Source organism: Microcaecilia unicolor, chromosome 10, assembly GCF_901765095.1.
Source record: "Microcaecilia unicolor chromosome 10, aMicUni1.1, whole genome shotgun sequence".
In the NCBI taxonomy this organism is placed as follows: Eukaryota; Metazoa; Chordata; class Amphibia; order Gymnophiona; family Siphonopidae; genus Microcaecilia; species Microcaecilia unicolor.
The window spans coordinates 130142888-130165124 of record NC_044040.1 but is presented as its reverse complement, the minus strand read 5'-3'; the positions used below and the strand labels follow the sequence as shown (position 1 = coordinate 130165124).

General features: G+C 43.3%; 1 protein-coding gene across 4 annotated transcripts in view; it reads left to right on the top strand.

Annotated features, from left to right (window-relative positions):
• The first annotated feature begins 4433 nt into the window (after window positions 1-4433).
• SMCO1 (single-pass membrane protein with coiled-coil domains 1) overlaps window positions 4434-22237 on the top strand; it is a 271293-nt gene continuing 253489 nt past the window's right edge. The window contains exons 1-2 of one of the 4 annotated variants that reach the window (XM_030217081.1): window positions 4434-4497; window positions 5247-5311. In XM_030217081.1, coding sequence (XP_030072941.1) covers window positions 4456-4497; window positions 5247-5311 — 107 coding nt within the window. In that variant the 5' untranslated portion in view covers window positions 4434-4455. Of the gene's footprint in view, window positions 4498-5246; window positions 5349-5517; window positions 5554-22237 lie in introns of those variants that run through there. The other 3 variants (XM_030217083.1, XM_030217082.1, XM_030217084.1) reach the window with 3 other exon arrangements.

Sequence of the window (22237 nt, the reverse complement as noted above, 5' to 3'; positions counted from 1 at the left end):
ACCAATGATGTTCCCTTACTCCATGGCTCTCCTTTTTCCTTTCCATTTTCTACCCTATCCACTATTTCTGGGATAAGCAGTATACAATGTTTTGTACTTTTTGGGATCTTGCCAGGTATTTGTAATCTGGATTGGCCACTGTTAGAAACAGGATGCTGGGCTTGATGGACCTTTGGTCTTTCCCAGTAATGCAATACTTACCTTATTTCTTTTCCTTCTTACCTCCCCCATCTGTCCTGATAGCATGCCATTCATACTCCTTCATACTCTTTTGGTCCACCAGTTCCGTCCACATCCCTGCTCACTCATTCCTCTCCAACACACATATTTAACCTATCCCTCCCCCTTGCACTGTTCCTAACCACCCAGCCTCAATTGAAGAAATTTGCTAGGGTGGGTCCTAGGTCTGGCAACAGGCTGTATCAGCATGGCATTGGGAATGAGCCCAAAAGTCCACACTGGTCCCATCTCCTCATATTTATTTATTACAAAATATATATTCCGCATAATCCATGGTTCTTAGCGGATCACATAGTTACATTCATAATATAAAAAAACAAAATCAGACTTACACATATAACATCTTTAAAACAGGCGAAGCATCCTTACTCCTTGCATAAACAATGTTTTAAGATCCTTTTTAAATTCTTTAAAATCAGTGACATTCCTGAGCCTTACATGTAGCCTATTCCAGAATACTGGACCAGCAATATAAAATATCTTATGTCTATACTCATCAGGAGGAAGCACGGCACATGTACATGCTCGCTCAGTATCTATACCTCAGTCATACAACCTGTTGGCCTCAAGTGTCATTCTTCAACAATTAGGTTCTACCAGCCACAGTGCTCAGATACCACCAGTTCCTCTCATTGGCCCAATAACTTGGAGCTCTGCTGGCCAACAGATAAGTGGCACCTGAAACTCCTCTCATCAATTCCACTTCAGCAGCATCTTTTTTTTTCTTTTTGGTAGTTTATCTTCAAAGACTCTGGCTGACCATCTATTTACTGCTTGACTTTACCATTTTGGTAACCCTTTTCTGAACCATTTTCATCCTGGTCTTGAGATATGCATGGATTTGAGATAGGATCTCACTAATGACCAATAAAAAAGCAGTATTACTCCTTTGACCTGCCTATGACAATTCTCATTATGTATCCAAGCACAGTTAGCATTCATCACTACTTTATTTCTCTGACTAGTATGATAGAGGCATTCATGTGGCACAGGAATGCACAAATTCAATCTCTGAGAGCCAAAAACAGGTCATGTTTTCAGTATATCTATAATGAATATGCATGAGAAAGAACTGCATGCATATTACCCCTATTATATGGAATCTCTCTCATGCATATTCATTAGGGGTATTTTCTGTCAGTGACTGAACTTGTAAACCCCTGATGTAACAGAAGCAGCAAGGAAATCTTCTGGGATGATTACCCCTAGGCTCTCTTCCTTTCTGTTTTTAGTTTTTATCCTTTCTAAAGGATAAAGAGCTGATGGATATGTGTATCCTAACTGCACAGCTTTACACATTTTTTATGTAACCAGATATACTGGGGGATAGCAATGTTTGAGGCCTATCCGCTTTGGTCTAGGTTTTTTTTATTGTGTAGTCACCAAGGTAATAGATGAATAGTGAGTGAATAGGGTTGGTGCAAGAGTATTGGGTGCCCCCCCCCCCCATGAAATCATGCTTTTCAGTATTAACTTTGGTGTGTATATGTGCATACCCCACACAAATGAGGGCAATTTCCAAAAAGTCATTTATTTAGGTAAACGGGCTATTTGAAAATTACCTACCCTTCTTGCAAGTAAAAATACACGTGATGGTATTTTGAAATTGTGTGGCTGTCAAGATCTATTGTTTTACTTTGACTACAGCTGTTCTTTACTGTCCCCTAGAAGCTGCTGCCCTAGGCTACTGCTTAGTATCACCTAATGGATGGGCTGGGCCTGTGAGTAAAATATTAGTAACTAAGGGATGACCAAGCCTCACTACAGTAGCATATAAATCCTTGAGTCAGACTAGGGAATAACTTCACACTTCTAGTATGACTGCCATCCTGATTTTATTTATGTGGAGAAATTTAGGTACATGCTACAAGAAATTAACAGTGAATACAGTTTTAAACATCTGTATAGAAAGGTATAATTAAGGGCGTCCACAATTCATTAGAAAATTTAAATAGATTTAATTAGTCCATTCCTCCAATAGGAATATAGAGAATTTCCTGCATTAAGTCCCTGTAACCATGAGTTGACATTAGCTGTTTGTCAGACTAAACCCATATTGGATCCAACCCCCTACTCAGAGTCATTTCCCTCAACAATTCAGATAGGAAAAACAGACAGCTACTCACCTTTCTAGGAACTGGTCCAGGAATAAAACCACAGTACAGGGAGATTTTTTTCTAAAAGATGTACTGCATGAACCTCCTTAGGAAGCTGGTATTGATTTCACGCTGGTCTACCTTTCAATCCATTACAGCAGTCAGTCATTTTTCAGTGACTTAACTCTGAGTATACCATTGAGGGTCTTCAAGTTTATAGCGTCTCTAAGTTATAAATCATGGTCTTTCTTACAGAGATACTAAGTTATCCAATTCTAGGCTGGAGATTATAGGACAACCCTGAATTTTAGGTTTACCACATGGCTCCTGAAAAAGGAGGACAGATTGAGGTTGTCTGGGTTTTACTTCCATAATGGAAGCAAAACCTGGACTGGATCAATGTGTCCTTTTTCTGGAGTCATATGGTAACCCTATTTCTGACCATCCCATTCTGGTGTATTATGGGTCTTGCAGCACTGACTTCAATGGGCAGAATCGGGCACTGTAAATCCTACATTGCTTTGGGATACAAGTTAAAAATGAGGACTGGCCAAAAGGTCTTCAGCCTGGAATGGAGTAACTTGGCATCTCTCTTCTCATAGTGGTACCTTAACCTCTCAGCAGGAACAATATTTACAATGAAGCAATTTCTAGCATTTGAACATTCTTTCACCTTTCTCAAGCCCTTTTTCATTTCTGCTATTCTGCTTAATATATTTCTATCCTATTAGGGATGCTTGTGTCTACTGAAGGAAGGACTTTTCCCCTTAAATTTCTCTGCAATATTGCTATTAAAAGTTTTGAAAAGAATCATCCCTAGCACTAAGCCCTGCAATAATTGGTCATTTTCCTTCACTAAAGTGAACTTCATTAACCACCCCCCCCCCCCCCCCCCCCCTCTGAGTTCCATTGCCTAACCAGTTCCTTACTAGTTAATATCTCCAAGAAAAAATAGTACTTACTGGAGTAGGCCACATATTCTCAGACTCCAATATGCTGTATAGATTAATGGGAATGTGACAGGCCAATCGGTACATATTTATATAGCACAACAATCTAAAATGTAGGTATACTGGAACTAAGTCAATGTGCTTGTTGTTAGTCCAGTTACAGGCATAAAAATAAATGTCACTAAGCAAGTTGATTTTTGACTAGCTTAACTTTATGTATTTATATCTATTGCATATAAATTTCTCAAGTTAAAAAGTATCACCTACTACTTGTCTTCTACCCTTTATTGTCTAGGCAAAATTACAACACTCACAATCCTTTGGCCACCAGCTGAGTAAAGTCTAATTGAAAATGTCTTGCTGGGGTTATCTGAAGAAGCAGTATAGCAGAATGCTAAAGTAGGAACCTAAGAAACAGTTACTAGTATCTGATTGTATTTTACAACTTGGAAATAAAAATAAAAAGTACTCCTTTGAAACATATTTGCATTTTTTTGTGGAAATGAAAACAATAGCATCACACTATTTAAAGAACTGAACAAAAATTGAAAAATACATCCATTATTTAATTCTCAGATACTTTTCACGTTTCTTATATGGGAGAGTAAAAGTTTTAAAACTGATGTCAACTAAGGGTTTGAAATAGAAAGCCATAGAACTTTGGTTATGTTCCTTTTCCTAATTAAAATTGAGTAATTATAATAGTATCTTCCCCATTTTTCTCTTTAAAAACTAATATATACAAAAGAACCACAATTGTTTCAAAAAGGTGGTTCTATATATGTTTAAGTATTTATAATAGTAACGCACATTTAGAGGCTGCAAGTTTCTGTGATTGTGCCCACAGATGCTGCAGGGGTATGGATTCTTTGCAGCTGTTTAGATCAGCTGTGGGTATTTTTAGAGGGATAACTAACCTTGTATTGCTTTCTATAGCAGCTAAGTTTACAAAGAGGCATATTTTCAAAGCACTTTGGGAGGCTAAGTTCCATAGGTTTCTATGGAACTTTGGGAGGATAAGTGCTTTGAAAATGAGCCTCAAAGTGTCCACAGCAGAATCTATTTTAGCTACTGACCTGATCCTATCCTTTGCTTTAGGTGTAGCATTCCATTCTATCTTTGACAAGCAATTAATGATGGCAGAGTCTCTAAACTCTGGTGGAAGCATTATGGAATTGCCAGGAACCAATCCAAAGCCATTAATTAAAGAGGTACAATATTAGCCACTATAGATAATTCAGAAGTCAGTTTGCTTGTTCATAGTAACCCTACTAGTTAATATGCATTCTAAATTGTTGAGTTAGTCCAGTGGATGTGCTATGCACTGCCATGCAGAAGGTATAGATTCAGTTCTTTCTGAGATCAGATATTCTGTTCCCTGAGTTGGCTAGGGATGTTGTAGAACCAATGTTCACAACCCTTTTAAAAACACCATGCTATGGTCTCTTGCTGCACTGACTGGGTTATAGTGTGAGGAAAGAGTTATTAAAGGGGGCATAGAAACTCGTGATTACAAATTAAGGGTCATGATATCATAGTCTACTTACTGTAAACTGGAAGCCCAAAGAAGCAGGAGAAAATGTCCTCCTCATCCCCCACCCCCCCAAAAAAAAAAAAAAAAATCTGCACTGTTGTGATCAAAAAGAGAACAGAAAATTCTGTCATATCCCATGACAATTTTCAGTTAATCAGAATCTAGAAATCAATGATAAATTGTCATTAGCTGACAATGCAATACTCCCTCTCCTAATCAATTTAGCCATTTATTCCAATGTGTGTTGACTGAAATATGTTTCTGTGTTTATGCCTCTGTGAGCTGTAAACAAACTTAGTTTTTAATAGCTATAAAAAGCATTTACTGTAGCATGATCCTCTGGGCAGAACTGCACAACAGTGCCCCAGAGTGCAAGCCTGAGAGAACAGAAGAATTAAATCTGTTTAAATTTTTATTTTTAATCAGGCACATGAGGAGAAGATGACCAAAGAGTCGATATCGCTGCATTTGCTAAACCAGTCACTAAACAGGTCATTGAGTACTGCATGAATGAAAGAAGTATGGGAGGTATATGGTGGGGACTGGTTCTAATGGATTTGATTTTCTTTTGATGTAGAATGAAATTGGGCAGAGCTCATTGCTGATACACATCTTTGTCTTGTTAGGGGGTAATAATGGGCTGTGTTTATATCTGATGTGGTGGTTTTTTTCTGAGTCTTGCTAATTGTTTTGGTGATGTTTGTGGTTCACTGAGAAGGGAGGTTTCGGGTAGGTAGGTCTAATAAATATTATTCTCTGTATGAAGTGATAAAGGAAGGGTTTTAAGGTTTGTTATTACTGCTTAGTTTTAAAGTGCTACCAGGCATAAACAGCATGGGACAGACAGACATAAAAGACAGTCTCTTCTCAACAGAGCTTACAATTTAGCCAAAACAAACATACATGGCAAACATTATATTATGTTTAAAAAAAAAATCTTGACTTGTTGTGAAACTTGTTGTAAATCCAGGTTTAAGAGCACAGCTTCATGCCTTCTGCAGAGCTGCCACTTCACCCAGGTTTTAGAGGGAGAGTTTAAATCTGTCCTAGCTTCCTGATATCCCTTTCTGATGCATTTTGGTACCTGTAGTCAAATTAAAGAAGCAGGGACTGCAAGTAATCAGAAGAATATAAGTTCAAATGTCTGGAGTAGTTAAAAGTCTCTCTCTAGAAATGGACACTTGCAGCTTTGCTTTTCCTACTGAAAATTATTACAGCATATACACACACAAAAAAATCAGGCTGCTTTGTGTGTGTACTGCTCATTTCCACAGCCATCCCTCCTCCTCCTCCCTGCATAATCCTGAAACAGTAGAGTAGTTGCATGGAGCTATATAACTAAAGTACATACCACATTCACCCCCTCCCCCACACACTTACAAGTAGAAAAAATACTTTCAATTTAATTATCAATTTAACCCCCCTGTTTACCAAGCTGTGTGGCAATGCCAACACAGCCCATTAAAAGTGAATGGGCTGTGTCGGTATTAGTAAACTGCAGCCGCTAGCACGGCTTAGTAAACAGGGGGGTAAATTACTTTTTAAAAATTAAAAATGTATTTTAAATAAGGATAATTTTATAAAGAATTTCTTTTTTTAATATAACACAGTTGTTTCATTGCTTTAATCTTAAGAGCTTTATCTCCTATACTATTTATTTTTCCCTTTTTGTTTGTTTGATAGGAGGGTGGAGATGATATATGTCAGATGCTGTAACCTTTTCTAGTTCCCTGCTAATCTCCTTGAAGTCAACAGCTCAGACTTGAGCTGTGTGAATTAATCTCTTGTGGAAATTTGCATTAGGAATGGAGAAAAGCTGAACATGTACATCATTTTAACTCAGTTTCTAAAAACTAGTAGTCATTTCTATAGTGTCCTCTTTCCACAATAATTGTCACTAACTTCTACTAGACACTCCCCCCCCCCCCCCAATATTCAAAGCTATTTAACCTGCCAGATACAGCCACTGACCAATTAAATAAAACCAGTTATCTCCCATTACATATCCACGGTTATCGGATATTCAGGACATAACCAGTTGTATTCAGTAGTTAAAATAGGCCTATCTTTGACCGCTAAAAATTTAACTGGTTAGCGCTGAATATCGACTTAACTGGTTAACATTTTAGTGGTTGAAAAAAACCCGGATATTCAATGCCGGTTGCCAGAAATGACCCAGAATTGAATATCTGAGTTTAACACCAGTGGCGGCCAGCAAAAGCGCTGCCTGCCACCGGCTGAATATTGGGCCCTTTGCCTTTCATTTGAAATAGTTATCCTCAATTTCACATACTATCTTAAGCTAGTTTAACAGAGAAACCAAAGCAAGGAACCTACAGCCAAATACTTCAGCAATTTTAAACAAATAACATAGTGCAATAGAAATGACAGAAAAAAAACGGATGAGAGAAATAGTTAAAGGAAAATGACCTTAACATAGTATATTTGCAGTATGTTTGCAACAAAAACAGGTTTCATTTTGTAATCCTCTAATGTATCAGATAACTTCTGTAAACAAAAATTCAAGCAAATATCACACAAGGTAAGAGGAAAAAGGCCAAAAATTGAATGAATTTCTGAACTGAGGATATGGATAACATTACAGATCAAGAATTCTATACTGTAAAAGAGAGAAGAGGAAGGGATTTTGAATTTAGCACAGATTTTTTTTCAGTCACAAATGAAAATGTTATTGTACCTTCAGAATTTATCTATTTTTGTACCTGAGGCAATGGAGGGTTAAGTGACTTGCTTGGGGTTTCCTTGGTTCCGCTGCTCCAACCATTAGGCTACACCTCCACTTCAGTTGTTTATTCTAGTTTTGGATTTAATTACTTAATTTTGCAAATCTATACTCAAGGCAAGATCTAATTGAGGGACTGACGGCTGCCTCTTACCAAAGCAAAACTTTCCATCTAAATGACCCTTTTACCAAACAGCTGTAAAAAGTGGCTTTAGGATGCCTTTCCGTGGGTCATTCCCATGCACTAAGGCCATTTTTACAGCTAGGGTACAATGGCCAATTTTTCTATTTTTCTCATTAATGGCCACTTGCTAATTTTCTCATTAGCACGTTGGCCTTTAGCATGTGAGCCCCTACTACCACCACCTATTTTGTTAGTGGTGCAGACTCGCATGATAAACGTATGTCTGGGAAGCTTGCCAGATGCCCTTGGCCTGGATTGGCCGCTGTCATGGACAGGATGCTGGGCTCGATGGACCCTTGGTCTTTTCCCAGTGTGGAATTACTTATGTATACCGCCTTGGGTGAAACTCTTCATAAAGGCGGTTAATAATTAATTTAAGTTCAATCTTTAAAGTTGGTAAAGAGGTTTGTTGTCATAGAGAAGAGGGTAGAAGGTTCCAGAGGTGTGGTCCTTGAATAGAGGAGATTGAGGCAGTGGGTGAGTTCATGGAGACTTGTTTTATGAGGGGATGACCAGTAAAGTTTGATCTTGTGACTGGAGAACACATAGGGGAATACAAGGTTTTAAAGACCAATAAGAGTAGTTTATGCATAATGCGATAGGTGATGGGGAGCCAATGGGATGCCCTCAAAAGATATGTGAGGTGATCAAATTTCTTGGCTTTCTGGATTAGTCTGATAGCAATGTTGTATACAAGTTGTAGGCAGTGTATTTCTTTAAGCCTAAGACCTTTGTATAGAGAAAAACAGTAATCAATTTGCAATATGACGCAGTGGCGTAGCCAGACAGCCAGTTTTGGGTGGGCCTGAGCCCAAAGTGGGTGGGCACAAAATTTTCTCTGCTTCGCCCTACCTCCACCTCAAAATATAAATACTTTAGCTAATGAGGATCCTCAAGCTCAGCCAGCTGAAGACTTATCTGAAGGTGGCCAGAACTCTCTTTTACCAAGCTTGGCAGGCAGCAGCAATGACCCTAAGCCACTGATGCCAGCACCCCACACATGCTTAGCTGTCGATGGCTCAAGGATGCTGTTGCCAGAGCTTGGTAGAAGGGAGTTCTGGCCACCTTTGGAGGAGATCCTTAGCTGGGGATGTCTGGGAATCCTCACCAGCTATACCGCAAGGGTTAGGAATGGTGTTAGACCTGCTTGGGCCCAGGTCAGAAAATAAAGGAGGGCTCCCCTCCCCGATTCCCTCTCCTCTTTGCCTCCCTTCCAATTTCCCACCTGCCATTACTATCACACCAACAGAACCTCACCAAATACAGAACAAGGGATCACAAATTAGAAATAAAAATATTTAAACAAAAATTGAAAAGGAACCCCAAGAAGTTAAACATAGCATTACTGCAACACTGGAGACACAAAACATGCATTTCCTTTTCTACAGAACACAATACAAAGACATTTCCAAAAGCTAACATATTCCATTTAAAACATTCGAAATAAAATGCTTTGTTTCTACCTTTGTTGTCTGGACATTTTATTTTTCCATCTTGCTGGTTCCAATTTCTCTTTCTGCTTTCCTCTCTGTCGTCTGCTAATTCTTCTTCAAGCGGCTGTAGTCCATTTGTCTTTTCTCCTCTCTTCTGTCTGTTCCCTCACTATTCCTGCCTATGACATGTTGATCATTCCTTTGTAGCTCTTTTCTGCCTCTCTCTCACCCTTCTTTGTCTCCTTTTTACTTTTCAACTACCTATCAAATTTCCATCTTCTTCTTTCATCCACTAGCTCTCCCATTCCCCATCTCTACTTTCTTGCTCTCCCATTCCCCATCTTACTCCTCTCCATCTCTACTTTCTCTTTTTATCTTTAATCTACTTCCCATTACCATATTTCTACTCTCTGTAATCACTATCTCTCATTCATTTCCTTGCCCTCTCCCACAGGGTTCCACCATTTCCATCATCTTCTCCCTCCACCCTTCTAACCAGCATCTGATCCCCTCCCCACCCACCATGGTAGCCTTATATTTTCCTGCTCCTTCTCTTCATTCCTGTTAAATAGTAATAGTAGTAGTCCTCTCCCCCATGGCACAGCATTTCCCCCCTCACCACCTATTGTGTACCTCTCATCCACCCCCATGTCTATCTCCCCCTCTCATTCCCACTGTCCAACGTCTCTCTCCCCTTCCCATACAGCATATCTACCTTCCTCCCCTCTACCAGCATGTCTAACATTTCTCCCTTCCCTCCACCCCTATGCCCACCATTTTGCCCTCCTCTCTACCCCTATGTTTTAACATTTCTCCCCCTCTCACCACCTATCCCCTCTCTATGCAGCAGTCTCCCTCTCCTCCACTCATATGCAGCCAAGACTTCTCCCTTCCTGACCCCTCCACCCCTTACTGGATCTCTCCCTTCTTCCCCATGCAGCTTCTCCCCCACCCACCATGCCTCACCATTCCATCTTCCCTCCTCCCTGTGCAGCATCTTTCCTTCCATCTTCTTCTCCCCCACCCACCATCTTTTTCCCCATCATCCCTTCCCCCGTGGCGTGCCGTAACTTTCACCTCATCTTCCCTCACCCTCGCAGGCCCGCCCAGCAGCAATTCCGATCGCACGCAGCTTCTTCGGCTCGCACACGCTGCCTGCCGGCTGCCACTCAAATCTCCTTGCAGCTACTAAGCAGCAGCGCTAACCCGGAAGCTCAGAGGAGAGGCTTCCGGCTTAGCGCTGCTGCTTAGTAGCTGCAAGGAGATTGAGTGGCAGCCGGCAGGCAGCGGTGTGCGAGCCGAAGAAGCTGCGTGCGATCGGAATCGCTGCTGGGTGGGCCTGCGAGGGTGAGGGAAGATGGGGGTGAAAGTTGCGGCACGCCATGGGGGAAGGGACGACGATGGGGACTAGAGCCTCCGGAATCGCTGTGCTGCTGGGCGGGCCTGTCCCAAATTGGGTGGGCCCAGGCCCACCCGGGCCCACCCGTGGCTACGCCCCTGATATGACGAGTGAGTGTATAAGAATATTTAATGCTCAGGTGTGTAAGAGAGATTGAACTAAGCATATAAGGTGCAACCTGAACAGACAAAGTTTTACTACCTGGCCTATTTGTGACCAAAATGACAGTTCGGTGTCTACCAGTACACCTAGAATATGAGTAACTCAATGTTGTGGAACTGGGATGTTACAAAGGCAGATGGGCAAATGAAAGCAAATAGGAGTATGATTAGTAAATAAAAGAATCTTAAATTTGTCATTATTGAGAATAATACAACTTTCTTCTAATTTGTTACTTTGCTAAGGTTTTCGTTGATGATTGTAAGGGGTCTATGGTTGAGATAGTCTACTACAGAGAGAAGTGAATGTCATCTGTGTAAACGTATAGTATAAACCCAAGACATTGGGCCAGAGCAAGTAGAGGTAAGAGAAAAATGTTAAATAGAATTGGAGATAGAATGGAGCCCTGGGGCACCCTACATGCAGGAGAGTAAGAGGCAGAAGTTGAATTGTTATAGTGTATGCAGTATTGATGATTCGCTAGATAAGATTGAAACCAATTAAGGACTGTTCCCAAGATGTCTATCATGTGAAGATGATGCAGTAATGATCAACCAGATAAAATGATGTGCTAAGATCTAGAGAGAGAAGAAAGACAATGTGAAGTATCAAGCTGAGTACATATATATGTGGTGATGCCTAGTAGGGTGGTTTTAGTGCTGTGATTCCATTGAAAACCAGCTTGGTGCAGATGGAGAGTGTTAGTTTTATCAATGATATCTGCAAGTTGATTGTGAACTGTGGCTTTTGCAACCTTGGCTAAGAATGAGAGATTAGCAATAGGATAGAAATTACTAGGGTCAGAAGACGGTAGGAAAGGGCTCTTGGTTTTAGGATATATTGTCGCAAATTTCTAAGAGTTGGTGGCATGTCCTATGTGAGACTGAGATGGACCATGATGTGAATATAGGGGAGGAACATATCCAGAAATTTACGAATGAATGATGTAGGGAGAAGATCCGATGGAATTGTAGTGGTGTGTAAAAACATAATGGTATGGCAGAGATCTTGAAGCGAGGGAACGTGAAAATTGGACATAGAGCTAGAGAGAGTCGAGAGGATTAACGGAGTAGGGGAAATCATATCTGAGAGATCTGAGTTACTAATAAAAGAAGCGGGTAAGGTAGGGAGGGTACTTCTGAGTCAAGTAACTGTATCATAAAAGAATTCAGTCTCCCAAGAACAGCACACAGCTCTCACACAAACAGCAGCAGCACAGAGCACATTGATAAAGTAGGAATGGACAAACAGAGGAACAATGAGGAGACAAGCGGGTGGGGATGTAGAATGGGAGGCATGGAGTTTGGGGACAGTGAGGGTTTGGGTAAGGGAAGGAGGCAAGATGCCGAGGAAGGAATGGGTGTGGCTGGGGGGCTAGCAGGTATGGGCAAGGAGTTGAGGTGAGACGGAGGAGGCAAGTCAGGAAATGTAAAGGTCAAAAGGTTCAGACTGGGGCAAACAGACAAAGCCCTCAGCAACTCTCCACTCTTTCTCCCAAATGACCACTTCCACTTCTCCACTTTCCAACTCAGCAAAATTACAAATGACTCTAAAGACATGTTTGGCCCCAGACGCTTTTAAAGCGGGTTTAATTCGGAATGTTTTTCTTCCCACCCCTAGGAAGTCACTTTGCTGTCTGTTATGGACAGTACACATTCATCACGTAACACCACCCATGTCACACCTACGAAACGTCCCCTCTGGAACGTCTTCTTTCCGGCAGCTAACGAACTTGGGCGGGGTTTTTTTAGATGTTTTTCTGCAAGAATTTGTATGTATGTATGTTAAGCCATTTTTGGGGTGTTTTTCTGTTTTAAAAATGAGCCCTTTTATAAACTAAGTAGTAGCTTATTTCTTGGGGTAAAACTAATTACAGTGTTGTTCAATGTACTAGATCAAAGTATTGAAGGAAAAGTAAAAATAAGTGCACGTTTTAATACTTAAATAAAAGTATAGTGAAGAATACATTTTAAAAAATTAAGTGAAATTAAAAAAGATGGGGGGGGGCGTGGCAAGATGGCGGATGCAACCCATGGTTTGAGGAAGCGTTCCTAGATCCTCGGAGCCTCTTGGTGGACAACTTTACCTCTTTCTTCTTTTGTTATCACCAAACAAATGCCGCACACAAAGAGGAAAGGCGCGACGAGGATAGGAATCCCGCCTGCCTCATCTTCGACCCCGCTCCAGTCGACCCTCGAACACTACCTAGCCGCCGGTTCCCAACTCAGAATGAGAGGGACAGGACCCGCAGTAGAGAGCCCAGGAGAAGAGGCCTCTCTACCAGCCAACTAAACATCATTATCCCCTCCCCCAGCTTCAAAAATACCTCCACATCCAGTAGCGATTGCAGCAAGAGAGGGAGATTCGAGCTCCACTGGAAGTGTGAGAACCCCGAGCGGGATCTTGAACTGCAACAGAAGCTCCTGGAACAAGTTTCCCCAGCATTGGCGAGGAACGTAGGAAGAGCAGCAGGGGTGAATCTGGAGACTATCTGGCAGGTGTTGAAGAAAATGAAGGCTTCTTTATAGGAGTCTCGAGGTGAGGTTACAATTTTAACCACTAAAGTTGGAGAGCTTCAAGGTTCAGTAGAAAGGATCCAAGCTGAACTCTCAGAATTAAAATTTTACAGCAAGAATCAGAACAATTTACTGAATTTAAAGCAACTGTTGTAAAAGATAAATTGTTCATGCATAACAAAATAGAACAACTAGAGAATTACAACAGGCGTTTAAATTTAAGGATTTTGAACTTTTCAAGACTTCCAGGGATATCACCTTTGGATATATTTAAAAGATATTCCTTTGAGATATTAAAGTTACCCCAGGAAGTTTTTCCCCCTATAAACAAAATCTTCTATTTACCCCAGAAGAAAGGAAAGGATCCGGGTGAACCAGGTGGTCTAGGAGAGAAAAGCTTGGATTTGGCGAATATCTGAAATATTAGAACAAATTTTAGATGTTAATACGGAGCGACGGACTTTATTAATTTCATTTACATTTGAGCAAGATCTTAATGCAATCCTACGTCTTTATTTTGGAATTCAGCTACTCTATTTGCGGGAGCCAAGGTTTGGATGTTTCAAGATGTTACTAAATCTACTCAACAGAGAAAGATTTTTTTTCTGGAATTAAAACAAAAAACTTTGGACTTTGGAGGATCTTTTCTACTGGCCTATCCATGTAAATGTATAATTCAGTTAGGTTCAACAAAGTATGTTTTTTTTTCTCACCTGACCAATTGAGAGTCTTCTTAGATTCTAAAAAGCCTGATAAAATATGAGTTCGGGATTTGCATCAGTTCTTTTATAGAAATTAAATATAATAAGTAACTTCTCCAATATGTTTGCCTGTCCCCCCCTCCATGTGCGGTCTAAGGAAGCAAATTAACTGAATGCTATGGATAAATAGTTAGTGGCTACGAATGGTAATTTGTGTTAGTGGGAATTTTTCCTTGGTTTTTATTTGAGCTGTATCCATTTACTTTATATAACATTATGTTGCTGTGTTTCATGACAATATAATATATTACTTGTCATTTAATTTGAAAATAAAATGCAATTATTATTCATGTTTGGTAGTAATGGGGAGCAGATGAAAAAAGGGAATAAGAGGCTGGGAAATTAAGATGGAAAATGTAAGAGCTGGGGAATATACACCTGCCTCAGGAGTCGAGCATATATTTTTCAGCCACAAATGATGACCAAGAGCAAATGTGTCCACTAGAACAGCATCAAAGGTACTGACAGATTGAGTTTAGGTAAATTGATTGTCAAAGACAGGTGTCAAAATGCAGGACTGCGTTGAGTCACTTTTTGCCATTACTCATTAATAAACCATTGTTTTAGAATCACATTGGTCGACCTCTTTTTCTTCTTTTTGTTTCTGTTTTGTGGACTGAGAGTTTACTTATGCTTTTTTTTTTTTTGGCTATTGATCAGATGGCATAAGATGGAAAATGTGAGAGTTAGGGAATGAGAGAAGGAAATAGAACATTGATAGGTGAAAATTAAAAGAAGTAGAGCAACTGGATTAAATTTGAGTGGACAGAGAAACAGAAAAGAATATAAAATGGAGAACAGTTTTAAGAGAAAATGATGTCAGAGATTGGTTATAGTGAGGGAATGGAACAAGACAGGAGGAGAGAGAAGAAATAACCAATGTACAGTGTCTGTTGGAAACAGAGGTTAGCAGGAGACAGGGAAACAGAAAAGAGAAACTGGACCAATGTCATGGAAATAAAAATGCTCAAACAAAAGGTGGAAAAAATGTTTTCTTTTGAATTTATTATCTGGAATATCTTAGATTCAGGAAATGTGATTGCAGATGACTATGAGGTGTATTTTCAAAGCACTTAGACTTACAAAGTTACGTGGAGGGGCATTTTTGATATGACGTCTAAGTCGGACATTTTTCACTAAATGTCCCAAATCCAAATAGCAATTATAACCATTTTCAAAAAGAAAAATGTCTATCTTTTTTTCTTCAAAAATACCATATTGAACAACTAGTAAAAAAAGGCCCGTTTCTGACACAAATGAAACGGGCGCTAGCAAGGTTTTCCTCAGAGTGTGTATGTTTGGGAGAGTGTATGTGAGAGTGACTGTGTGAGAGTCAGAGTGAAAGTGTGAGTGTGTGTGTGTGAGAGTCAGAGTGAAAGTGTGAGTGTGTGTGTGTGAGAGTCAGAGTGAAAGTGTGAGTGTGTGTGTGTGAGAGAGTGAGTGAGTCTGGGTGAGAGAGTGTGTGTGTGAGAATGAGAGTGTGTGCAAGTGTGTATGTGAGACACAGTGTGAGAGAGAGTGTGTATGTGCGAGAGAGAGAGTGTGTGTGAGACACAGATTCTCTGTGAGAGTGAGTGTATGAGACCAAGCGAGTGTGTGAGTGACTGTGTGGCACATAGAGAGTGAATGTGATACAGTGTGAGACAGAGTGTGTGAGAGTGTGAGTCAGAAAGACATTGTATATGAGAGAGAGAGTGTGAGCCTTGCCCTCCCAATCCATGCCCATCTGTCCCCTGCCCCCTCCATTCATCCTTTTCCAGCAATTCCCTCTCTCCCTGAGCCCTGCCCTCCCAATCCATGCCCATCCATGCTCCCTCTGTCACCATGCCCCCTCCATTCATCCCTATCCAGCAATTCCCCTCTCGCCCTGAGCCCTGCAATCCATATCCATCCATGCCCATCTGTCCCCTGCCCCCTCCATCATCCCTTTCCAGCAATACCCCTCTCTCCCTGAGCCCTGCCCTCCCAATCCATGCTCATCCATGCTCCTCTGTCCCCTCCATCATCCCTTTCCAGCAATTCCCTCTCTCCCTGAGCCCTGCCATCCCAATCCATGCCCATCCATGCTCCTCTGTCCCCTGCCCCCTCCATTCATCCTTTTCCAGCAATTCCCCTCTCTCCCTTCCATGCCCCCCCCCCTCACATCCATGCTCCTCTCTCTCCCATGTCCCAGCCTGGCCCGCCCTCTTCTCCCCCCCACCCCTTCGCATCCATGCCCCCCCCTTCGCATCCATGCTGTCATTTCTCCCCTGCCCTCCCGCTCCCATTGTTCAACTTTACTGCCCACCCTCTTCTCTCCCCCCAACATCCCTTTTTTTTTTTTTTCTTTTTAAATTTACCTCGGTGGCGGTTCTGGCAGCGCAGCGTCAGGGAAGGAGGCGGCGCTCCCGACGTCTAGCCTTTCCTTCGCTGTGTTCCGCCTTCTTCTGACGTCATCCTTGACGTCAGAAGAAGGCGGAACACAGCGAAGGGAAGGCTAGAGACGTCGGGAGCGCCGCCTCCTTCCCTGACGCTGCGCTTTGTTTTTTTTTCCGCCCTCGTCGTCATGACGTTGACGCGAGGGCGGGGCAGAGACGGCTGGCAGCCTGGCTGGCTCACACCATGAATCCACGAACCCTACAGCCAGGGAGTGTTTGAGTGACTTCAGAACGTTGTCTTCAGAACGTTCACGGTGCATTTTATTATATTAGATGTTTTGTGCTCTGTGCATTTATCTTTTTAGGCCATTTAAAAAAAAAACATGCAAGTTTAAAACGCACAAAATCAAGCCATTGGGATGTGGGAGGGGCTAGTATTTTAGCAGGCTGGTCCCCCAGACATCCCAGGAGAGCAATGGTACACCCTTGGGGGCACTGCTGTGGACTTAATATAAATGCTCCAGGTACACATCTCACCATTGCTCCCTTATTTTGTCTGCTAAGCCTTCCATAACCCACCCAAAACCCACTACCCCCAACTGAACACCACTACAATAGCCCTATAGGTGAAGGGAGCACCTACATGTGGGTATGGTGGATTTTTTAGTGAGTTTTGGAGGGCCTCACATTTTCCACCATGTGTAACAGGTAAGGGAAGAGGTTGGTCTACTCCACCTGTCTACAGTGCACTGCACCCTGACCAGTAGACTACTCCAGGGACCTATATGCTGCTCTAATAGAACCTGGCTATAGCATCTGAAGCTGTCATAAAGGCTGGGGAGTAATATTTTATTCACATTTTTGGGGGTGGGGAGGGGCTCAGTTGACCACTGGGGGAGGTAAGGGGGTCATCCCTAAATCCCTCCAGTCGTTATCTAGTCATTTAGGGCACCTTTATGTGTCTTTTCATTAGAAAAACAGGTCTAGACCAAAACCTTGAAGTTTCACCCTAGACGTTTTGGATTGTTCCATTATAGTATTAGGCCCACCCTCATCCCCGCTTTCAAAACACCCCAACACACCCCCCTTGTGATTTGGACACACTGCAGATGAATTGCAGTGATAAACATCTGCAAAATAGGTTTCAAAAATACAGATTTGGATGTTTTGAGTAGAAATTCCAAGATTTTTGCACAGAATGTTTCATTTTGTGCTGAAATCCCCCAGGAGTAATAGGGAGGATGCTTGCTGTTTGAATCATAGTATTACTCCTGCTGTTGTATGACATATTTACTAAACTTATTTTGAGTTTGGATTCTCTTCAGATTTTGTTTGTGCCTTATAGAGAGATTTATGTTGCTATTGCTCAGATACAAAAAGAAGAAAGGGGTAGACCAGTGTGATTCCACTCCAAGTGGTTTATTGATGAGTAGTGGCTACTACTACTACTACTACTACTTAACATTTCTAGAGCGCTACTAGGGTTACGCAGCGCTGTACAATTTAACAAAGAGAGACAGTCCCTGCTCAAAGAGCTTACAATCTAATAGACAAGTGAACGGTCGGTCCGATAGGGGCAGTCAAATTGGGGCATTCTGGATTCACTGAACGGTAAGGGTTAGGTGCCGAACGCAGCATTGAAGAGGTGGGCTTTAAGCAAAGACTTGAAGACGGGCAGGGAGGGGGCTTGGCGTAAGGGTTCAGGAAGGTTGTTCCAAGCATAGGGTGAGGCGAGGCAGAATGAGCGGAGCCTGGAGTTGGCGGTGGTGGAGAAGGGTACTGAGAGGATGGGATTTATCCTGTGAACGGAGGTTACGGGCGGGAACGTAAGGGGAGATGAGGGTAGAGAGGTAGTGAGGGGCAGCAGACTGAGTGCATTTGTAGGTAAGAAGGAGAAGCTTGAATTGAATGCGGTATCTGATCGGAAGCCAGTGAAGTGACCTGAGGAGAGGGGTGATATGAGTATATCGGTTCTGGCGGAATATGAGACGTGCAGCAGAGTTCTGAACAGACTGAAGGGGGGATAGATGGCTAAGTGGGAGGCCGGTGAGGAGTAAGTTGCAGTAGTCCAGGCTAAAATTGACTTGACTCAGTCCTGCGTTTCGGCACCTGATGCGCCTGCCTCAGGAGGCGAGCATATATTTTTCAGCCACAAATGATGACCAAGAGCAAATGTGTCCACTAGAACAGCATCAAAGGTACTGACAGATTGAGTTTAGGTAAATTGATTGTCAAAGACAGGTGTCCAAAATACAGGACTGCGCTGAGTCACCTTTTTGCCATTACTCATTAATAAACCACTTGCTTTGGAATCACATTGGTCTACTTCTTTCTTCTTTTGTTTCTGTTTTGTGGGCTGTTAGGGGTTTCCTTCTGCTTTTTTTTTTTTTTTTGCTATTGCTCAGATGACATAAGAATCGGAATGTTTTTTTTAATATTGTAACTTCCATGGTGAAATGCCCTAGTTATGATCTGTACTTGTTGTAGGGAGTTTGGGACTTTTGTGGATGGAGAGTATATTTACATTTAACTAAGAAGAACTGCTATATTGAGTCTGAACAAAGGTCCATGAGTGTGAATTCGCAGTCAAGCATCATCTATTTGGTGTATTCTACCTGAAAATAGGTTGAGAATCATTGTCCTACAGACTTTGCAGCATTTAGAAAACAATACATGCAGATTTTTCCAAATTTATACCCTGGATGTACCACTAGAAAATCTGACAGTTATTTTGGTGGTGAATATCACTCTTTGGGATGGGTCTCACTTGGCATATATGAAGGGTGGTGGAAGGGGGGGCACCAGCCCTTACCCCACCAAAAACTGTATTAGCTGCTCCTTTCTACTATCTGCCTGGCATAGCACCACTAAATCTGCTGCAGAGTGGGGAGCTCCTTTCTTTACTCCAGGTGCTCTGGCTACTGGCACTGTACAGCTGCTAAAATCAGAGAGAATATACTTCCTGTTTCATGTGTGATACAGAAAGTACTTGTTCTCTACTTTCAACTCCTGCAAGATGCCAGTGGCCAGAGTGGCTGGTGCAGTCTGATGCTAGGGATGAAAAATGTGGATTGAGGGCTGATAAGAGGACAGGTGGGAGATAGGAGCTAGTGCTTGGAGATGGATCTGCTACAAAGGATCAGGGCCGTGCCTAGGGTCTCTGGCACCCCCCTGCAGACTATCAGTTGGCGCCCCCCCCCCCTGCAGACCAGGGGTGTATCTGCGTGGGGCCACAGGGGCCTGGGCCCCCGCAGATTTCGCCCTGGCTCCCCTCCCGCCGCCAACCCTCCCCCGCTAATGTTGTTTACCTTTACTGGCGGGGGACCCCAACCCCCACCAGCCAAGGTCCGTTTCCGCCTGCTTTTAAAAATAATTCTTCAGCTGGCAGGGGACCCGAACCCCCGCCAGCCGCCGAGGTCTTCAAAGTTCTTGTTCGTCGTCCTCCTCCGTGGCCATGCTGTACCCTGTTGATTCGGAGTCTGTCTGACGTCGCACCACATTGTACGCGCGTACAACGTGGTGCGACGTCAGACAGATTCCGAATCAGCAGCGTACAGCATGGCCACGGAGAAGGACGATGAACAAGAACTTTGAAGACCTCGGCAGCTGGCGGGGGTTGGGGTCCCCTGCCAGCTGAAGAATTATTTTTAAAAGCAGGCGGAAGCGGACCTCGGCTGGCGGGGGTTGGGGTCCCCGCCAGCAAAGGTAAACAACGTCAGCGGGGGAGGGTTGGCGGCGGGAGAGGAGGTGGAGAGAGTCGTTGGTGGCAGGGGGGGGCTCTGGCAATGGCGGGGGGGAGTCGTTGGTGGCAGGGGGGCTCTGGCAATGGCGGGGGGGGGCTAAATGTGCTCCCCCCTCTGGCCCTGGCCCCCCCTACTGCCAGAGTCCAGATACGCCCCTGCTGCAGACTATCAGTTGGCGGCGGCATGGCGTGGCATGGCGCCCCCCCCCCCCCCCCCCCGTGAAAATGATCGCTCACCACTTGCCACACTGACAGGAATTGTCAGCAATATTCTTAGAAACAAATTGCTATACATTGCAAAATAAGATAGCAGATTTAAATATTCCAAACACTAAAATTAAAATAAAATGATTTTTTTTCTACCTTTGTTGTCTGGTGACTTTCTTTTTCTGATCATGCTGGCCCAGTATCTGATTCTGCTGCTATCTGTCCTCTTAACTCCGTTTCCAGGGCTTCCTTTCCATTTACTTCTTTCCTTTCCTCCTTTCTTCTCATTTCTGGTCCTCAGCTTCTGCCTATTTTCTTCATCCATGTGCAGTTTTTCTCCTCTCTTCCTTTTCCCTCATTTCATCTCCTTCATCTTTCTTCCCTCCCCTCTATGTCCAGCAATTTCTCCTCTCTCCCTGAGCCCTGCCCTCCCATCCATGCTCCTCTGTCCCCTGCCCCTCCATTCATCCTTTTCCAGCAATTCCTCTCTCTCCCTGAGCCCTGCCCCCTCCATTCATCCTTTTCCAGCAAGTCCCCTCTCTCCCTGAGCCTGCCCTCCCAACCCATGCCCATCCATGCTCCTCTGTCCCCTGCCCCCTCCATTCATCCTTTTCCAGCAATTCCCCTCTCTCCCTGAGCCCTGCCCTGCAATCCATATCCATCCATGCCCATCTGTTCCCCTCCATTCATCCCTATCCAGCAATTCCCCTCTCTCCCTGAGCCCTGCCCCCCTCCATTCATCATCCTTTTCCCAGCAATTCCCCTCTCTCCCTTGAGCCCTGCCCTCCCAATCCATGCCCATCCATGCTCCTCTGTCCCCTGCCCCTCCATTCATCCTTTTCCAGCAATTCCCCTCTCTCCCTGAGCCCTGCCACTCACCATCCATGCCCATCCATGCTCTCTGTCCCCTGCCCCCTCCATTCATCTCTATCCAGCAATTCCCTCTCTCCCTAGCCCTGCCCTCCAATCCATGCCCATCCCTGCTCTCCTCTGTCCCCTGCCCCCATCAGCCCATTCCATGCTCTTCTTCCCTCCCCTCATTCCCTTTTCCAGCATTCCCTCTCTCCCTGAGCCCTGCCCTCCAATCCATGCCCCATCCATGCCTCTGTCCCCTGCCCCTCCATTCATCCTTTTCCAGCAATTCCCCTCTCCCTTCCATGACCCCCCTCGCATCCATGCTCCTCTCTCTCCATGTCCCAGCCTGGCCCGCCCTCTTCTCCCCCCCCCCCTTCGCATCCATGCTGTCGTTTCTCCCCTGCCCTCCCGCTCCCATTGTTCAAACTGCCCACCCTCTTCTCTCCCCAACATCCCTTTTCTTTTTTTTCTTTTTAAATTTACCTCCGTGGCGGTTCCGGCAGCGCAGCGTCAGTGAAGGAGGCGGCGCTCACCGACGTCACTAGCCTTCCCTTTGCTGTGTTCCGCCTTCTGACGTCAGTAAGAAGTAAGCTTTTAAATTCCAAAGTTCTTACATTTCAGTCTGCCACTAAACTTAGTCGTGGTCTCAAAACATTGTGCAGCTCTACTACTGTTTCATATTTCTCATGGCTTTCCTTTCAATCTCGAGTTTTATTTAAGTGGTCTATATAATTTTTAAAATGTTTGATAGTACATCTCCAGACTATCCTTTTGGATTCATTTCTTTTCCTTCCATTCATGGAATCCTGAAAGTTAGAGATCCGTTTTGCTTAATTTTACCTTCATTTTTAAACATCCTATATATTAAGTCTCACCCTCAAACATTCCTGAAGCTCTGAAGCTCACTCTGTGAAACACTGAAGCCCTGCACTTAGGCTGTCAGCAACACTCACTGTCACTCATGCACCACTCACTCTCACTCATACCCGCCCTCAGCCACGCCCCTTCCACACATAATTCACAACCCCAATGTTCTAAATGAAGCTGCCACTTCCGTTTTT